Below are 15945 nucleotides of genomic sequence, written 5' to 3'. Positions count from 1 at the left end.
GTTGGCATATCAATGTGTTCATGTTGAAGTTAACACACTTATGTGGGTGATTAGAAATGCAATATTTTCTAGGCTCAGACAGAATAATGAAGCAGACGTTTACCATAAATACCATATTTTGATGAAGCTTATTACCATTACATTTGGGAAACCACATCTCACTGTCAAAGAACTGTACACTAAGTAGTGAAAACAGAAAATCTGACTGCAAAAAAAAACGCAACACAGAGGGCTCATTAGACTGTTTAATCATAGAAACTCTTGACCATATCAGGTACAGAGGACCAGTCGCCTCTCCTCACATGTCTGTTTTAGTAAATTATTGTATTTCCCATGAACTAACAATTCTGGAGCATCTTTTCTTAGAACTCTATGTTGTGCCGTTCCTCTGTTATTACTACTAGGAATTTATGAATAAAGTGACAACTGGGTGTTACTAGTTGGGGGTGTGCAATAAGTATTGGGGAGGGAAGGAGGATAAGTGTGTGGTTCGATTAAGAAAATAAACTTTATTGAATAGTCAAATATAGAAAAAAGTTAAAATGTCTTCTGTAGTCAATTTCAGTGCAGAAGACCCCCGATTCTGCACTTATATTGGGGCAACAATTAGCCCTTATAAATAGTTAGCATCCATTTCTGCTCCGTTAGTTTTTTTTTTTGTCATTTAACCACTGTTCCTCCAATTAAGATTATATCTATGCTGGCAGAAGGAATGATCGTTGTTATACTCTAATTAGAGACAACAGTTATCCCTTATAAACAGATACTATCCAGTTGTGCTGTCTGTTAATTTGTTTATATCATTTAAAATAGCTAAACAATGTCTATGCTAGCAAAAAGAGAGATGTTGGTTGCACTCCTGCAGGCGCCTCCACCGCTAGTAGTAGAAGCGGAGGAGGTGGGAGAGAGTAGAACAGCTGTGCCGTGCGAGCCGCTCTGGTTTGTGAATCGAGCAGTGATTTTCTCCTGCTTAGCGCTTCCACCGCTAGATTGTAGAGCGGAGGAAGCGGAAGAGGCAAGGCAGCTAATCTCGAAGCGGCTCACTTAAGCGAGTCGCTCTAGGCAGTGAGATGCGCTGTATTGTTATCCCTCACCCACACCGTTTCACATGGAGGCGGGGGTAGCATGGGAGAGCAGGAATGGCCTGTGGGGCTGAAACACTATGGCATGGGTATAATGGTACTATAGGATATCTGACCTATCATTAGACTATTTTAAAACCATTTTAAGCAACCGACGTGCGTTTTGCCGGCATTCCCGACTTCTGACACCCGCCGATTTGACAGCCCTTAAAGAGGCTCTGTCACCACATTATAAGTGCCGTATCTCCTACATAATCTGATCGGCGCTGTAATGTAGTTGACAGCAGCGGTTTTTATTTAGAAAAACAATAAATTTTGAGCAAGTTATGCACAATTTTAGATTTATGCTAATGACTTTAATTGACAACTGGGCGTGTTTTTACCTTTTGACCAAGTGTGCGTTGTACAGAGGAGTGTATGACGCGGACCAATCCGCGTCATACACTTCTCTCTAGTCATGTACTCCGCACAGTGATCTCGCGAGATCACGATGTGCTGTCACTCACTCACACATTAACTTTACTGAAGCGTCTTGATAGTGAATAGACATCGCTTCCAGCCAGGACGTGATGTCTATTCACAATCCCGACACGTCGGTAACGTTTTTGTGGGACTTACAGCAAAGCACATCGAGATCACGCTGTGCTGTCATTTACAGCTTGCTCTCGCGAGATCATGCTGTGCGAGTAAGTCACACACAAACGTTACCGAAGTGCGGATTGGACTGCATTTTCAACCGCACATGATTTATTTTGGAGAAGCGTCGTCCTATACATCTATACAATTAAAAAAAAGTAATTTTTTTTACTAGTTTATAACTTTTGCTTTGTTTTCCACAGAGATGTAGGAAATTGAGCTATTGGAAAAGCCACTTAAATTCCTTACCTCTGGAGCTTTCTATTCTCTTCCTAAGGCCCTGTTCACACTGAGTTTTTGTACACGCTTTTTGATGCAGAAACCGCGTCGGAAAACGCTCCAAAGAACAGCCAAAAATGCCTCCATTTCAATGGGAAGTGGAGGCGTTTGTTTCCTGCGAGCGGAAAAACCGTCTCGCGGGAAAAAGAAGCAACATGCCCTATCTTTGGGCGTTTACGTCTGACCTCCCATTGACATCAATGGGAGGCAGATAAAACGTTTTCTGCGACGTTTATTCCTGCGGCGCTCAATGGGCGTAAAACGTGGCAAACTGTGTGCAGGTAGATCAAAATCAGCCTCAAAATTCCAGGCTGCAAAAAAAAAACAAAAAAACTGTGCAGGGCATTAATGTTTCTGTACATATAAGTGTTAAAAACACATTAACCCCTTGGCAACATCCGACGTTACGTGGGATTTGCATTGCCCAAAAATGAGAATCTGGGCCTGTGCCATATGCGGCGGGTGCCGGCTGTTTCCAATAGCGGATACCCGCCTGCAACAGCAGAGATCGGAAAATAACTCTAACCCTGGCTGTTTAACCCTTCAGATAGCGTGGTCAATAGCAGTTAGACAGAGGTAGGAGGCAAGGCTTAATAGTAGACCACAGATAAAAGGCAATAAAGTATTGCATGAGTGATCTAATGATCGCATGGTGATAAAATCCCCTGGGGGGGGGGGGGGGGGATGAGTAAAAAAAACAAAACAAAACCGTTTGACTAAAAAAAATACATATATTATATAAGCAATAATAAAAAGTAGACATAGTTGGTATTGCTGTATCCGTAAAACTCAACTATTAAAATGGCACATTATGTAACCCGTTGGGGAAAAGGAAAAAAAAAAATTCAGAAGAAAGGGAAAAAAATTCTCACTTCACAAAAATATGGAATAAAAAGTGATAAAAAAAAGTCGTATATACACCGAAATGGTACCAATAAAGACAACAGCTTGCCCCGCAGAAAACAAGCTCTCACACTGCTCTATTGGCCAAAAAATAAAAAAAATATGGCTCTCAGAATATGTTGACAGCACAAAAAAAATTACACGTTTTTCCTTCCTTTACATCATGAAGAAAACGAAAATTTGGTATTGCCGTAATCGTATTTACCCACAAAATAGATTTAACATGCGTCTTGTACATGGTGAATGCTCTAAAAACTAAATCCAAAAAAGAATGGAGGAATCTGTTTTCCTCCATTCCACCGTACAGAGAATTTTTTTTCCGTTTCCCAGTACATTATATGGTACTATTAAAAAAAAAAAATAAATACGTGTCCCACAAAAAAAAGCTCATTTGGCTATGTCGACAGAAAATTAAAAAAATATATAATAAGTTATGGTTCTTGGAATAAGACTATGAAAAAAACTAAAATTGTCCGTCTCCAATGGGTTAATATTACAGAAGTTTAGTATTTTATTCTATTACATTTATGAGGTTACATCCCGACCATACAGTAATCTCTTTTCTGATAAAAGTCTTCGTTTAGACCCGGATAACCCGTATTGGGATGCAATAATGGTTGGTTCACATGTACGGAGGTATCTAAAGACAAGCATGGGCATTTTCTCTCTGTTTTACTGCGAGAGCGAAACTGTGTGAAACATATAGACCTTTCTGAAGATCTGATAAAAGTACATACCTGGCAACGGCTTCACTGTATACAAAACCAGCATCAGCTCTCTTGACAATTTCAAAGCACAAGTCCGCTCCATCCATGCTGTAATAAGAGAATACAAGTCTGTGAGAAGTCGAAAGAACTACTTTTCTAAACACACCTGCTCTAAATATTTCATTAACTACTTCAGGCCATAAGAGAACCGTTGTCTTATAAAAAAAATAAAAAGGGTAACAAACGAGATCAGGTCATTTAGATCATACGGACAGAGTAGCAAATGCAGAGACCCATTATACAGCGTCTTCCAATGGTTATTCATGGTCTATTTTTGCAGCAATTCATTTCAACTAAATACATAGATATAAATTTGAGTTGATGGTGCTTTCCTTGAAGAGGTCAAATCCACTTAGGAAGTGTGGATTGAAACATAAACCAAAAAGTAGATTTAAAAAAATAAATAAAATAAAATAAAATAATAATAATAATAATAATAATAATAATAATAATAATAATAGAAAAGCATATACACTATTTGCCTAAAAATAGCATGGCACAAAGGAATACAGCACAGTAAGAAAATGGCCAGCTATATACTCCATATAAAAAGATTGTCCTTATTCCAGACTGTTTGAGAAGTGCACATTGGATGCTTATACTCCCCACAGGCTACAATTATTCTCCCCAATTTGGTGCTTTTTAAGATTTTTACTTAAAGCGGATCTGTCACTTCTTTATGCTCCCGTACGACTGGGCGGCACGGAGAAGTGACAGACGCGCTGATTTCAGCGTTCTCTCACTTATTTCGTAATGTTAAGTAGTTGCTGAGCATTTCGATTCTATACTTACAGCGCGCGGCCAGCGATGCAGCCGATGAGTCCACATATATTCACGCTGCCCCCGCCTCCCAGCTGCTGGTTGACACTTCACTTCTTCCCATTACTGTACACGCCGCAAATATAAGTTCAAAATACTTAGCAACTACTTACATTTAACATTAAAGGGGCTGTCCGGGTTTTATTTATAGAATAGGAAATGAAACGGTTTCTTAATATTTATGAAGTTCTGCTCACATATCTTTCTAATATCAGTGCGATAGCCTATTGTTATAGCCCTCATTAGTCCATAGTAATTCATCCATAGGATAACTGAATTGACTAAAGATGGCGTCAATCATGTGACCACTACCATTCAGGTAACACTCTCCAGACAAATACTTTATACTCAGTAAAATACTATTAGGGCTTATTGACATGAACGGTATAAATAGGCCATGTGATGTACGTGTTTTTTGTTTAACGGCGGTCACACGGCTGCATTAAAAACAATGTGCTTCTCTGTGCTATTCACACGGCTTCTTTTTTTTTAATGGCCCATGAAAAAATAGGACACGTCCTATTTTTGTCTGTTTTCACGGATCCCTATGTCTGAGGGATCTGCGAACGGTCGTCCCGCACGGGTGCAAATCGGCCGTGAAAAACCAGAAGTTTTTCCTTCACCGATTTGACAACGATTCGCGTAAATAAGCTCTTAAAGAGGCTCTGTCACCAGATTATAAATGTCCGATCTCCTACATAGTCTGATCGGCGCTGTAATGTAGATAACAGCAGTGGTTTTTATTTAAAAAAAACGACCATTTTTGATCAAGTTACGAGCAATTTTAGATTTATGCTAATTCGTTTGACAACTGGGTGTGTTTTTACCAACTGGGTGTTGTATAGAGGAGTGTCTGACGCTGACCAATCAGTGACCAATCAGCGTCATACACTTCTCATTGTCCCAGCCCAGCTTCTTTCACTGCACAATCACACTAACAATGGGCTGGAACAATGAGTATATGACGCTGATTGGTCACTGATTGGTCAGCGTCAGACACTCCTCTGTACAACGGCCAGTTGGTAAAAGTAAAAACACGCCCAGTTGTCTAGTAAGAAACTAATTAGCATAAATCTAAAATTATTTATAACTTGGTCAAAAATGATTGTTATTCAAAATAAAAACAACTGTTATCTACATTACAACGATCAGATTATGCAGGAGATAGAGCATTTATAATGTGGTGACAGAGCCTCTTTAACCTACCTAGTGCAGCATCTCATCATCAGGTCGGTTAGTGTGTGACGTAGCAGCTTTTACATATTCTCCTCTGTGTTTTATTATATTATTTGTTTACAGTTAACTTCAATAACCACTTCCTGACCAGGCCCATTTTTACGTTTTAGCCATGTGCCAATTTAAAAGCAAATTGTTGTTCTATTATTTTTCCAACCTACATGTATTTGGTCTGGTTTTTCTCAGAACATATTGGGCTTCCATATTGTGTAAAAAAAAAAAAAAAATCTTTTACTTTTTAAAAAAACAAAAAAAAAAAAGAAAAATGCAGGGGAAAAACAAAAAAAAAAAAGAAAAATGCAGGGGAAAAACAAAAAAAAAAAAAAAAAAGTGTGTGATTTTCGGTGATTTGTTTTTTTTTAAATATCTGGTGCATGCCACTGGGTAAACACACATGAATACATATTTGGCAACTTCTGCAGACTTCAATGATACCAAATATATCTGCATTTCTTACACGATGGGGTTAAGGTGGTGCCTAAAATGAATGGTGCGCAAACTGGCTTTTAGAGAAAAATAAATGTCCAAAGCTGGTTCGCTGACATCATACGACTACTACAGATGTTGTGACGTTTCCAGTCCACAAAAACTGATGGCCTATCCCTATTGTAAGTAGATTTAGCAGTAATGCATATTTATTTATATTTAGCGGTTTAGGTTACATTGGTGTTCCTAGTGTGCTGTCGCCATTTTTTTGTGTGCTGTATATTTGCAGTCACAGGTGTTCTTGCACCAGTATACATGTTTTGTTTTATTTTGTTGGAATGTGCTGTTCAAACTTTTGTTGTGTTTATGTGATCCATATATGTGGGGTTAGTGACTGCCTCCATTTTTTGTTCTTGCACTCCTGCCATTCTGCCCTGGGTGATTTTAATTAGTTTAATGCTGGTTCCTACCATCCCCAGATATATATGTAGGCTTAGTCCCAGTTCTGGGTGTATGTGCAGTGTAGGTCCCCACATTACAGAGGTCGCCTTGTCGTGGCAGGTGGGCTAACACTTTTTGATCAAAATGTGCACTAAGAACCTCCCTATTGTAAGTAGATTTATCAGTAGTGCATATTTATTTATATTTAGTGGTTTAGGTTGCATTGGTGTTCGCAGTGTGCGGTCGCCATTTTTTGTCTGCTATCCTCAAGATAGACCATCAATATCTGATTGGTCAGGGTCTGACACCCGGCACCCCCCTCAATCGGCTGTTTTGAAGGGGCCACAGTGCTTGTACGAGCGCTGCTTCCCCTCCATTTCCTTTACTGCTCACACTGTGAATGGCAGACACACTTGTAGCCACAGTTCACAGTATCACAGCTTTCTCCCATTGAAGTGAACAGACTGATACTGTGAACCGCTGCTACAAGTCAGTCCGCGATTCACACAGTGTGAGCAGTAAAGGAAATGAAAGGGAAGCGACGATCGTACAAGCATCGCGGCCCCTTCAAAACAGCTGATTGGCGGGGCTGCGGGGAGACGGGCCACTACTGGTCAGATATTGATGGCTTATCCTGAGGATAGGCCATCAATTTTTGTGAACTGGAAAACCCCTTTGACACCCCAAAAATGATTTTATGGAATTTAACGACCTATCAAAGATTTGAAAATCTGCCGTGTAAAATGCGCTTTTATTGTCAGAGTATTTTGCAGGCAGAAAAAAATCTGCCTCAAAATTCCTGTGTGAATTATATGGTGACTTTGGCCACGACACAGGTTGTCCGACCAAAGATCGCTATGTCCCATAGCCTACACCGCAAGTAATGAAAGTAAATGTAGTTGCGTTGCGACCTGCAAGTAACTTCGACACGACAGTTTGGATTTCTTGCAACCGTCATGTCATGGCAACTTGCGTGTTGAGACACAACCACATTGACTTTTATTTCATGCAATCCAGGCTGCGGGTCATAGCAATCTTTGGCCGGTCGACCTGTGTCATGCGTAGAAAAAGTCGTCGTGTAGCAGATGGACAAATTTATTTAGAGAGAAAAGGTTTATTGAAAAAAAAAAAAAAAAAAAAAAGGTGTGTGTGTGTGTGTGTGTTTCTTTTCGCTCTGAAGCTCGGTGATACAGCTGTATCATGGAGCTCCTTAATGTCGGCACGCATGTGATCGCTGTGACAAGCAACAACTGGGCGTGTTTACTCGTTTTACCAACTGGGCGTTATGAATAGAAGTGTATGACGCTGACCAATCAGCATCATACACTTCTCATCGTTCCCACTCAGCTTCTTTCACTGCACAGACACACAGCGTGTTCTCGCGAGATCACGCTGTGACGTCACTTCCTCCCACAGGTCGTTCACCAGCGCGTCGGACGAGAGAAGACACATCGGCTCCAGGCGTCCGACAGTTGAATCTGCAGCAGCATATCTCGGACGCCTGGAGCCAGTGTGTCTGTGCACTGCCGGAAGCTGGGTGGGAACGATGAGAAATGTATGACGCTGATTGGTCAGCGTCATACACTTCTATTCACAACGCCCTGTTGGTAAAACGAGTAAACACGCCCAGTTGGTAAAAAAAGAATACATGCCCAGTTGGTAAATCGAGAAAACACGAACCAGTTCTCCATTGAAAAACTAATTTGCATAAATCTAAAATTGCTCATAACTTGGGCAAAAATTATTGTTTTTCAAAAAAACTAAAAACTTTACTGTTATCTACATTGCAGTGCCGATCACATTTAATAGGAGATAGGGATTTTATAATCTGGTGACAGAGCCTCTAATACTAGAATCGTGTGCGTGTGTGGTGGTCACGTGACTGACACCATGTTTAGTCACATTCCATTGGGCTGTGGATACATTACACAGGACTAATCTGTGGGCTATACCACTCTACTCTGTAGAGACAAGAGCCTACTACATGGATATAAAAAAAAAAAAAGAAAGGTATGTGAGCAGAATTTATTAGAAAACTGTATAATCTCCTTTTCAATAATTAAACTTCAAAAATTAAAAGCGGGAAAACCCCTTTAACTAATAAGTGATCGCTCTGTGAAATCAGTGTGTCTGTTACTTCTTTACGCTGCCCTCAGACGGGGCAGCATAAAGTGACAGATCCGCTTTAATTCACAGTTTTATTTGAGCATAACAAGAGGAAACAGCCATTTTATGCACGCACGTCATTAATTTATAAATAATATGCAGTATACGGTATACCACGTGCTTTTCCAGAAGAGCTCAAGGTGACTCTGCTCAGGAGTTCCCCTTTACGCCCTATCTGTGAAGAGATCAGAATCAGAACATTTCTAGCGTTTACGATAGAGGGATAGATAGGAGAGGGATAGATAGGAGAGGGATAGATAGGAGAGGGATAGATAGGAGAGGGATAGATAGGAGAGGGATAGATAGGAGAGGGATAGATAGGAGAGGGATAGATAGGAGAGGGATAGATAGGAGAGGGATAGATAGGAGAGGGATAGATAGGAGAGGGATAGATAGGAGAGGGATAGATAGGAGAGGGATAGATAGGAGAGGGATAGATAGGAGAGGGATAGATAGGAGAGGGATAGATAGGAGAGGGATAGATAGGAGAGGGATAGATAGGAGAGGGATAGATAGGAGAGGGATAGATAGGAGAGGGATAGATAGGAGAGGGATAGATAGGAGAGGGATAGATAGGAGAGGGATAGATAGGAGAGGGATAGATAGGAGAGGGATAGATAGGAGAGGGATAGATAGGAGAGGGATAGATAGGAGAGGGATAGATAGGAGAGGGATAGATAGGAGAGGGATAGATAGGAGAGGGATAGATAGGAGAGGGATAGATAGGAGAGGGATAGATAGGAGAGGGATAGATAGGAGAGGGATAGATAGGAGAGGGATAGATAGGAGAGGGATAGATAGGAGAGGGATAGATAGGAGAGGGATAGATAGGAGAGGGATAGATAGGAGAGGGATAGATAGGAGAGGGATAGATAGGAGAGGGATAGATAGGAGAGGGATAGATAGGAGAGGGATAGATTAGAGATAGAGAAATAGAGAGCAAGAAGGGGGCCAACTTGTCATCTACAATTACGTCTAAAATAAATGAAAACCTGTGAGGTGTAAATGAAGCTCCCCATAACTTTTTAAGTAGAAAGATGTTAAATATTTAAAATGCTATGCCACATGATGTACTGTATTACCGGACTTTACTGGAGTGATGTCACACTTCGACATTGTGTGTTTTTTCTTTTATATGGAAAGATTTTTTTTTTTTTTGTCCTGTGCATTCAAGAGAATTATTCCCAAAATTGCCATGACTGAATTACATTAGTTTATAATGAACGCTTTCGCCAATCTAGTCGCTATGACTGTAGTGCTTTTACGGTGATCGATCAGGAGAGTCCGTGCTCAATATAAGATATGTTGTAGAAATATATGAAGCATTTCACTACACACATTATATGGTTAATACTGTTCAGGGATAATCAGATTAAGGACATGTGAATATGCAAATAAGGTTAAACCTTCATTTTGACTGGTTGGCCACATTACAGGATTGATAGATTAAGTCTGCCACCTTTTGGGCAAGGGTGAAATTGCTGCCTATAGAATAACAGTTTACGAGCTGAAAGGATAACAATTTCCCAGTCACGCTAGAACAATTCAAAACACTATTATGTCAATATTTCCCGATGGTGCACATCTGCGGAGGTGAATTGTAGTTGAATTCCTGTCCCTAACTTTCAGGCTTGAGGTCAAGGAATGATTACAGGCACCGCTATTAAACTTGTATATACATTCATGTTCCGACTGCACAAGTTGTACTGTAATGTCGTCCCCTGTCATTACACAGACTGTTTTATGGGGAAAGCTCTTGCTATAAACCGCCACTTTTAAGGACTACCACATGTAAACGGTGTCCAGATTGGCCGACTCGGAGGCTGCATAGCAACAGATAAGATTATAGACTTGATAGATACCCACCATACAGGTTTGCATAAGTATTTATATAACACACCAAAAATAGAATTCAGATTTACCAAACTGTCCGATAATAACGATCTTATATCACCATTTCTCAGATTCTGCACACATATAAAAACATTGCTATGTCTCTTTTCTAAAAAGGTGTATTAAGTCAGTGTATATATAGTGATTCATGGCAACCAATCACCACATAGACTTGATTTTTCAAGATCTTTATAAGAAATCAAGGTTGCAATGTGGTAGGTTGCTATGAGCAACAAAAGAAAGTTAGGCAGTTTTCATGAATCTTCCCCAAAGAATGGTATAATCTGAAACAAAAGTATCCACAGATTGTATGTGAAATATATTTTATGGAAAGTGTAAAAAATTGTAAAGTCTATATACAAAAAAAGGGGATAAAGGTCAGATGTGCGATCAAAAAAAAAAAAAAAAAAATTATTAAATTGAAAAAAAAAAAAAAACAAAACAAAAAAAAACACTCCAGTGTCTTGTGTTACATACTTGTTACGGCACCCCTTGTTGCGCTTTTGATTCCCTCTTAGAGGGTCCACCTAATGTGTTAGGGGCTGGTGAGCAGAAGCAACTTCTAGTGTGCCGATTCTTAATGGCTGGCCTGCCCAATGGTGAGAATTACCCAGCCGCCTGTGGAGCTGTACAGTGACACGGAGATACGGAGCATGTGCACCCTCCAGAACTGGAAACATTCACATTACTTTCAGAAAATGGTGGTGTGCCGGATCCGAGGGATACCAATGGTGCCCGACGAACCCCATTGGCCTCTGTGGCCCATCGAGTTTCGTTATGGGGTCTGTTTTGACAGGATGAATAGCGCTGCATGCTGCGCTATTCTTTGTCAAATATGACAAAACTGCAGAAAGAGGCTCCGACTGTAGTGGTAACAGAGGTGGATGTTCTGAAAAGGAATCAAAACAACACCATGGGGCGCCATATCACGCATGTAACAGCAATATCTACACGCAGGAGCTTTTTTTTTTTTATTATTTATATTTATTAATATGTAATCACATAGAAACCACAAAACATTACAAAAACAGCCATTCAGAACACCATACACAATTTAAAAAAATTACTTGCGGAAAGCCACGATATTGATCATTAAAAACTCAAGATGGGCAGCAACTCAGGTCAGACCAGCAGTGTCATTCACATAACCCCTAACGTTAACTGCATTTTGTGGCCTGCTTCTTTATAAAGATTTGTAAAAAATTAACAATATTAAAAAAAACACACAAAAATAGCACAAACTTACAATTCGAAGACCATGTAGAGCATTCCATCCGAACTGTACGTCTCCAGGAGCTCCACAATGTGTGGATGCTTCAGCATGTGACATATGCTGGCTTCTCTCTTCAAATCTGCAAGAACAAAAAGTAATACATAATGTTAAAAGCAGACGGACCCTGGATCGCATGTTCTTTGCCTTTTAGACTTCAAAATGCAGAGTAAATATTTTTTAATAAAGTCAGCAATGTTCTCTGTACAGTAAAGACATTTTAGTGGGTTTTCGTTATAATAGACATTATACAAGTAGTATGATGCAGATAACTGGTAATGACAATATTATATCCCATTGGAGACTTCATATAAGAGAACGCCTTTTAAAGTGCGTGAGAATAAAAATCGGCGATTTATATAGAGCTCATAATTTTGATTCTTATTAGATGTCCAAAGGCGGACTGGGTAAGCCAAAATGTCACATACCTATATCACCCTAATTCGTACAATCGAAAAAACCTATTAACTCTTTTGTTCTACTTCTCTGCAATGCATCCCCTATTTAAGACATGCGTTCCTCCAATAATGGAAGCCATCTTTCATACCTGCTTTTGGCTTCATTGGTGCCCTGTACCCTTCGAGTCCCATATTTGAATAGTTGCTTGTGACCGCATTGGTCTGTATGGAGTCTAGACTCTCCGGTCACAGACAAAAAGTGATGATGCAGATCTCATTTGGAGCAGAGGATCACAAAAGGACAAGGACTGCAATGTTATATGGCATGTTACGCAAATATTTTTGTTTGGTCACCAAGCTTATACACAGGACATTATATATATGTCCGAAAGATGCGAGTCCCACCTAATCCCCGTCCTACCTTACGCCGCTCCAGCCACTGACTTACAAGTTGGCTGGGTCTCCCGGAACTAGACAAGCTGGTTTTGCTACGCGTTTTGCTACATTAAAGTGAATGGGAGGTACGGAAGTAGTGTAGCACAGTGATATATGCTGTTGCCGTAGCTCCCGAGCAGAGGAAATAGCGTAGATTGCGGTGTTACACTGTTTTTGTAACTAATTCACTTCTATGAAAGTTGCAGAAAAATCATAGCAAAACGCACTCTGCTGCTCCTGGAAAATTTGGCCACCTTGTAAGTCAGTGGCCAGAGCCCGGCTTCAAAAAGGAAGGACGGTGGTCAGGGGGCTCCGTTCTAGAGATCGGAACAGGTCCCAGAGGTGGGACCCGCATCGATCAGACATATATACTAATTTTACAGGATATGCCAAAAATGTCCACGATTGAAAAATAATTCACATAATAGCAAATACTTGACCGGTATGTTATGATGGTTTGGTCATTAAAACCTCTAACTTATTAGAATAATATTTTGGCATGTTGCAGTCTTCTTCAGACTCCCAGCACCACATTCGGAGAGCTTTATATAAATCAGACACTAAAGGAATAACCAAGTGTTGTTACATTTTCAGTTTTACTCCTTTGCATACTAAAATCAGGAAAAGATTTTCTTTTAGAATGATTTGTTTTATATTTTTATTATTTTTGCCTCTGCGGAGTTGTATTCCCATGTTAAAATATATGTAATGAAATGTTAATTCCTTTTTACCTTCACATGTTCTCCACATATCACAATATCATCTCAGATCCCAGTAAGGCCTCATGCACACAACCGTAGCCATGTGCACGGCCGTGATTTTCGGGCGGGCCGGCCGGCTGCGGAGTGTCACCCGCGAGCCGCCCGCAAATCGCGGACCGTTCACACGGCCGCGTCCATTATTTTCTATGAGCCTGGACCACAGAACACGGCCGTAATAAGACATGTCCGTTCTTTCTGCGGTCCAGGCTCCTGGGCCATGCACGGGCCGTGGAAACCATGTGCATGGGCCCCATAGGAATGAATGGGGCCGCAATTCTCCCGTGGATTTTTGGGGGAATTGCGGCCGCAAAAGCACGTTCGTGTGCATGGGGCCTAAGATAAAAAGGGAAAAACGTAAATTGGGAAGAGGCCTCGTGATCTATCAGCACATCAGACTCATTTAACTTACGGAGTAATGTCAGTCATTTCCAAACGTTCACAGCAATGCTGCTTCTCGTTCTTCTAAATCTAATTCTTATTACAGTCACAGTGACAGCTCAGCACATATAGGAGACAGATCAGAGGATCCAGCGGAGGAGAATGCTCCAGCGCTCAACACTCACCCATAAAGCAGGATTTAAGTATGTTTCTGCATTGTTATTCTCTGAACTGCTATAAAAGCACAAAGTACAGGATGTCTGTCATCCAATGTTCTCTCGCATTGTTTGCATTTTGCCTGAAGGTACTTGATGAAATGAGTCTGACATTCTGCTCATTACAGCAAGTGTAAGTAATGTGGCAGAGAAGATAACCAACGAAAGACAAAATACGTCAAGATTCCTGTATTACTTGTGTTATGAATCTGAAGACTATAAAAAGCTTCCAAATAATTATGTAATCTAGAATATTAATATATGTTTTATCACTCACTTATCTAAAAATACAAGGCTGGGTCAGGTTTTATAAAGCTCACCCAGCCCCTGCCCCTTAATGTTCAGGTAGTAGGACAGCAATCCAATATTCATCATAGAGTCTGGGGTTTCAATTTAACATTTCCTGGCAAGTCTGCAAATAATGTGCTTCTTTTGTATTGTGCTTTTGTGTTTTTTTCGCCACGGTTATAAATAACAACACTGTTCCCTATAGGCCAGAATCACACATCGTTTTCATGCAGTTTTTGGCTTACAGGGGTTTTCCCATGAAGGACATTGGATATGTCATAAATGTCAGATAAATGCGGGTCCCACCTCAGAGACCCGCACCTATCTCTAGTACGGGGTCCCCGAAACCCCGTTCTAGCTTTACATGCGCACGCTGCCTCCCGGCCACTTACGGTTACATGGTCGAGAGTTACAGAAACCGCGTAACTCGCGGAGCTACGCCCTCTCCGTAACTCCCATAGTAGTGAATGGAAGTTACGGAAGAAGCGCAGCATGCGAGCAACGTTGTTTCCGTAACTTCTATTCAATTCTATGTGAGTTACGGAAACAGCGTAGCTCAGCGAGTTACGCTGTTTCTTTAACTCCCGACCATGTAATCCATAAGTAACTGGAAAAAGGCGAGATTATTAATTTACTGATGAATGGCATTGAGGGTTATATTTAAATCAAGCAATGAATGAAAGACTGGTAATTTATTGAGAAAGGTTGAACTTTATGGACCGGTGTCTTCTTTCAACCTATGCAACGTCTCCTGGCCTTCGAAACCTCTCAGGGAGAGTCCGTTCCCATGTCAGACTCCTTGAGTGTTCCTCTTTATGAAAAGAAGTGAAACGTGCTCACGATTATCCTCCGATTTCACTGTTCCTGTAACATGTCCAAGAGCTCCAGTCCCAAAGGCAGCCCCACAACATTATGGATTATCCACCAGGTTCCACTGTAAGGCTATGTTCACACGGGGTATTTTGCAGAGTTTTTTGACGCGGAAACCGCGTCGCAAAACTCGGCAGAAACGGCCCGAGAACGCCTCCCATTGATTTCAATGGGAGGCGTCGGCGTCTTTTTCCCGCGAGCAGTAAAACTGCCTCGCGGGAAAAAGAAGCGACATGCCCTATCTTCGGGCGCTTCCGCCTCCGACCTCCCATTGACTTCAATGGGAGGCAGGAGAAAGCGTATTTCTCGCTGTTTTATGCCCACGGCGTTCAATGGCCGCGGGCGAAAAACGGCGCGATAATTGCCGCGAAAATCGGCGTGCAGGGAGAGGAATATCTGCCTCAAAGTTCCAAACGGAATTTTGAGGCAGATATTCCTCCCCCAAAATACTCCGTGTGAACATAGCCTAAGAAGGGTGCACTTTATCTGGCAATGGATACCAGCGTTGTTTTATAGACCTAATTAATTAAGCAACTGGTTTCGTTTTTTCCATTGTGGTTTGTCTAACTTTTGGCAAAGTTTCATTGCTCTTCTTTTATGCCTTTCTTTAACCCCTTAGTGACCAGCCCATTTTAGGCCCTAATGACAAAGCTATTTTATTCGTTTTTCTATAGTCGCATTC

General features: G+C 40.9%; 1 protein-coding gene across 14 annotated transcripts in view; it reads right to left on the bottom strand.

The window, feature by feature from the left end:
• Nucleotides 1–15945, bottom strand: part of CASK (calcium/calmodulin dependent serine protein kinase) — a 295974-nt gene that overhangs the window by 210726 nt on the left and 69303 nt on the right. For all 14 annotated transcript variants that reach the window (XM_075853921.1, XM_075853923.1, XM_075853929.1 and 11 more), the window contains exons 3-4: nucleotides 11895–12000; nucleotides 3638–3715 (exon numbers count right to left, since the gene is read on the bottom strand). In XM_075853921.1, the coding sequence (XP_075710036.1) occupies nucleotides 3638–3715; nucleotides 11895–12000 (184 nt within the window). The remainder of the gene's footprint in view (nucleotides 1–3637; nucleotides 3716–11894; nucleotides 12001–15945) is intronic.

Source organism: Rhinoderma darwinii, chromosome 2, assembly GCF_050947455.1.
Source record: "Rhinoderma darwinii isolate aRhiDar2 chromosome 2, aRhiDar2.hap1, whole genome shotgun sequence".
Lineage (NCBI taxonomy): Eukaryota > Metazoa > Chordata > Amphibia > Anura > Rhinodermatidae > Rhinoderma > Rhinoderma darwinii.
This window is presented reverse-complemented; position numbering and strand designations above follow the sequence as displayed.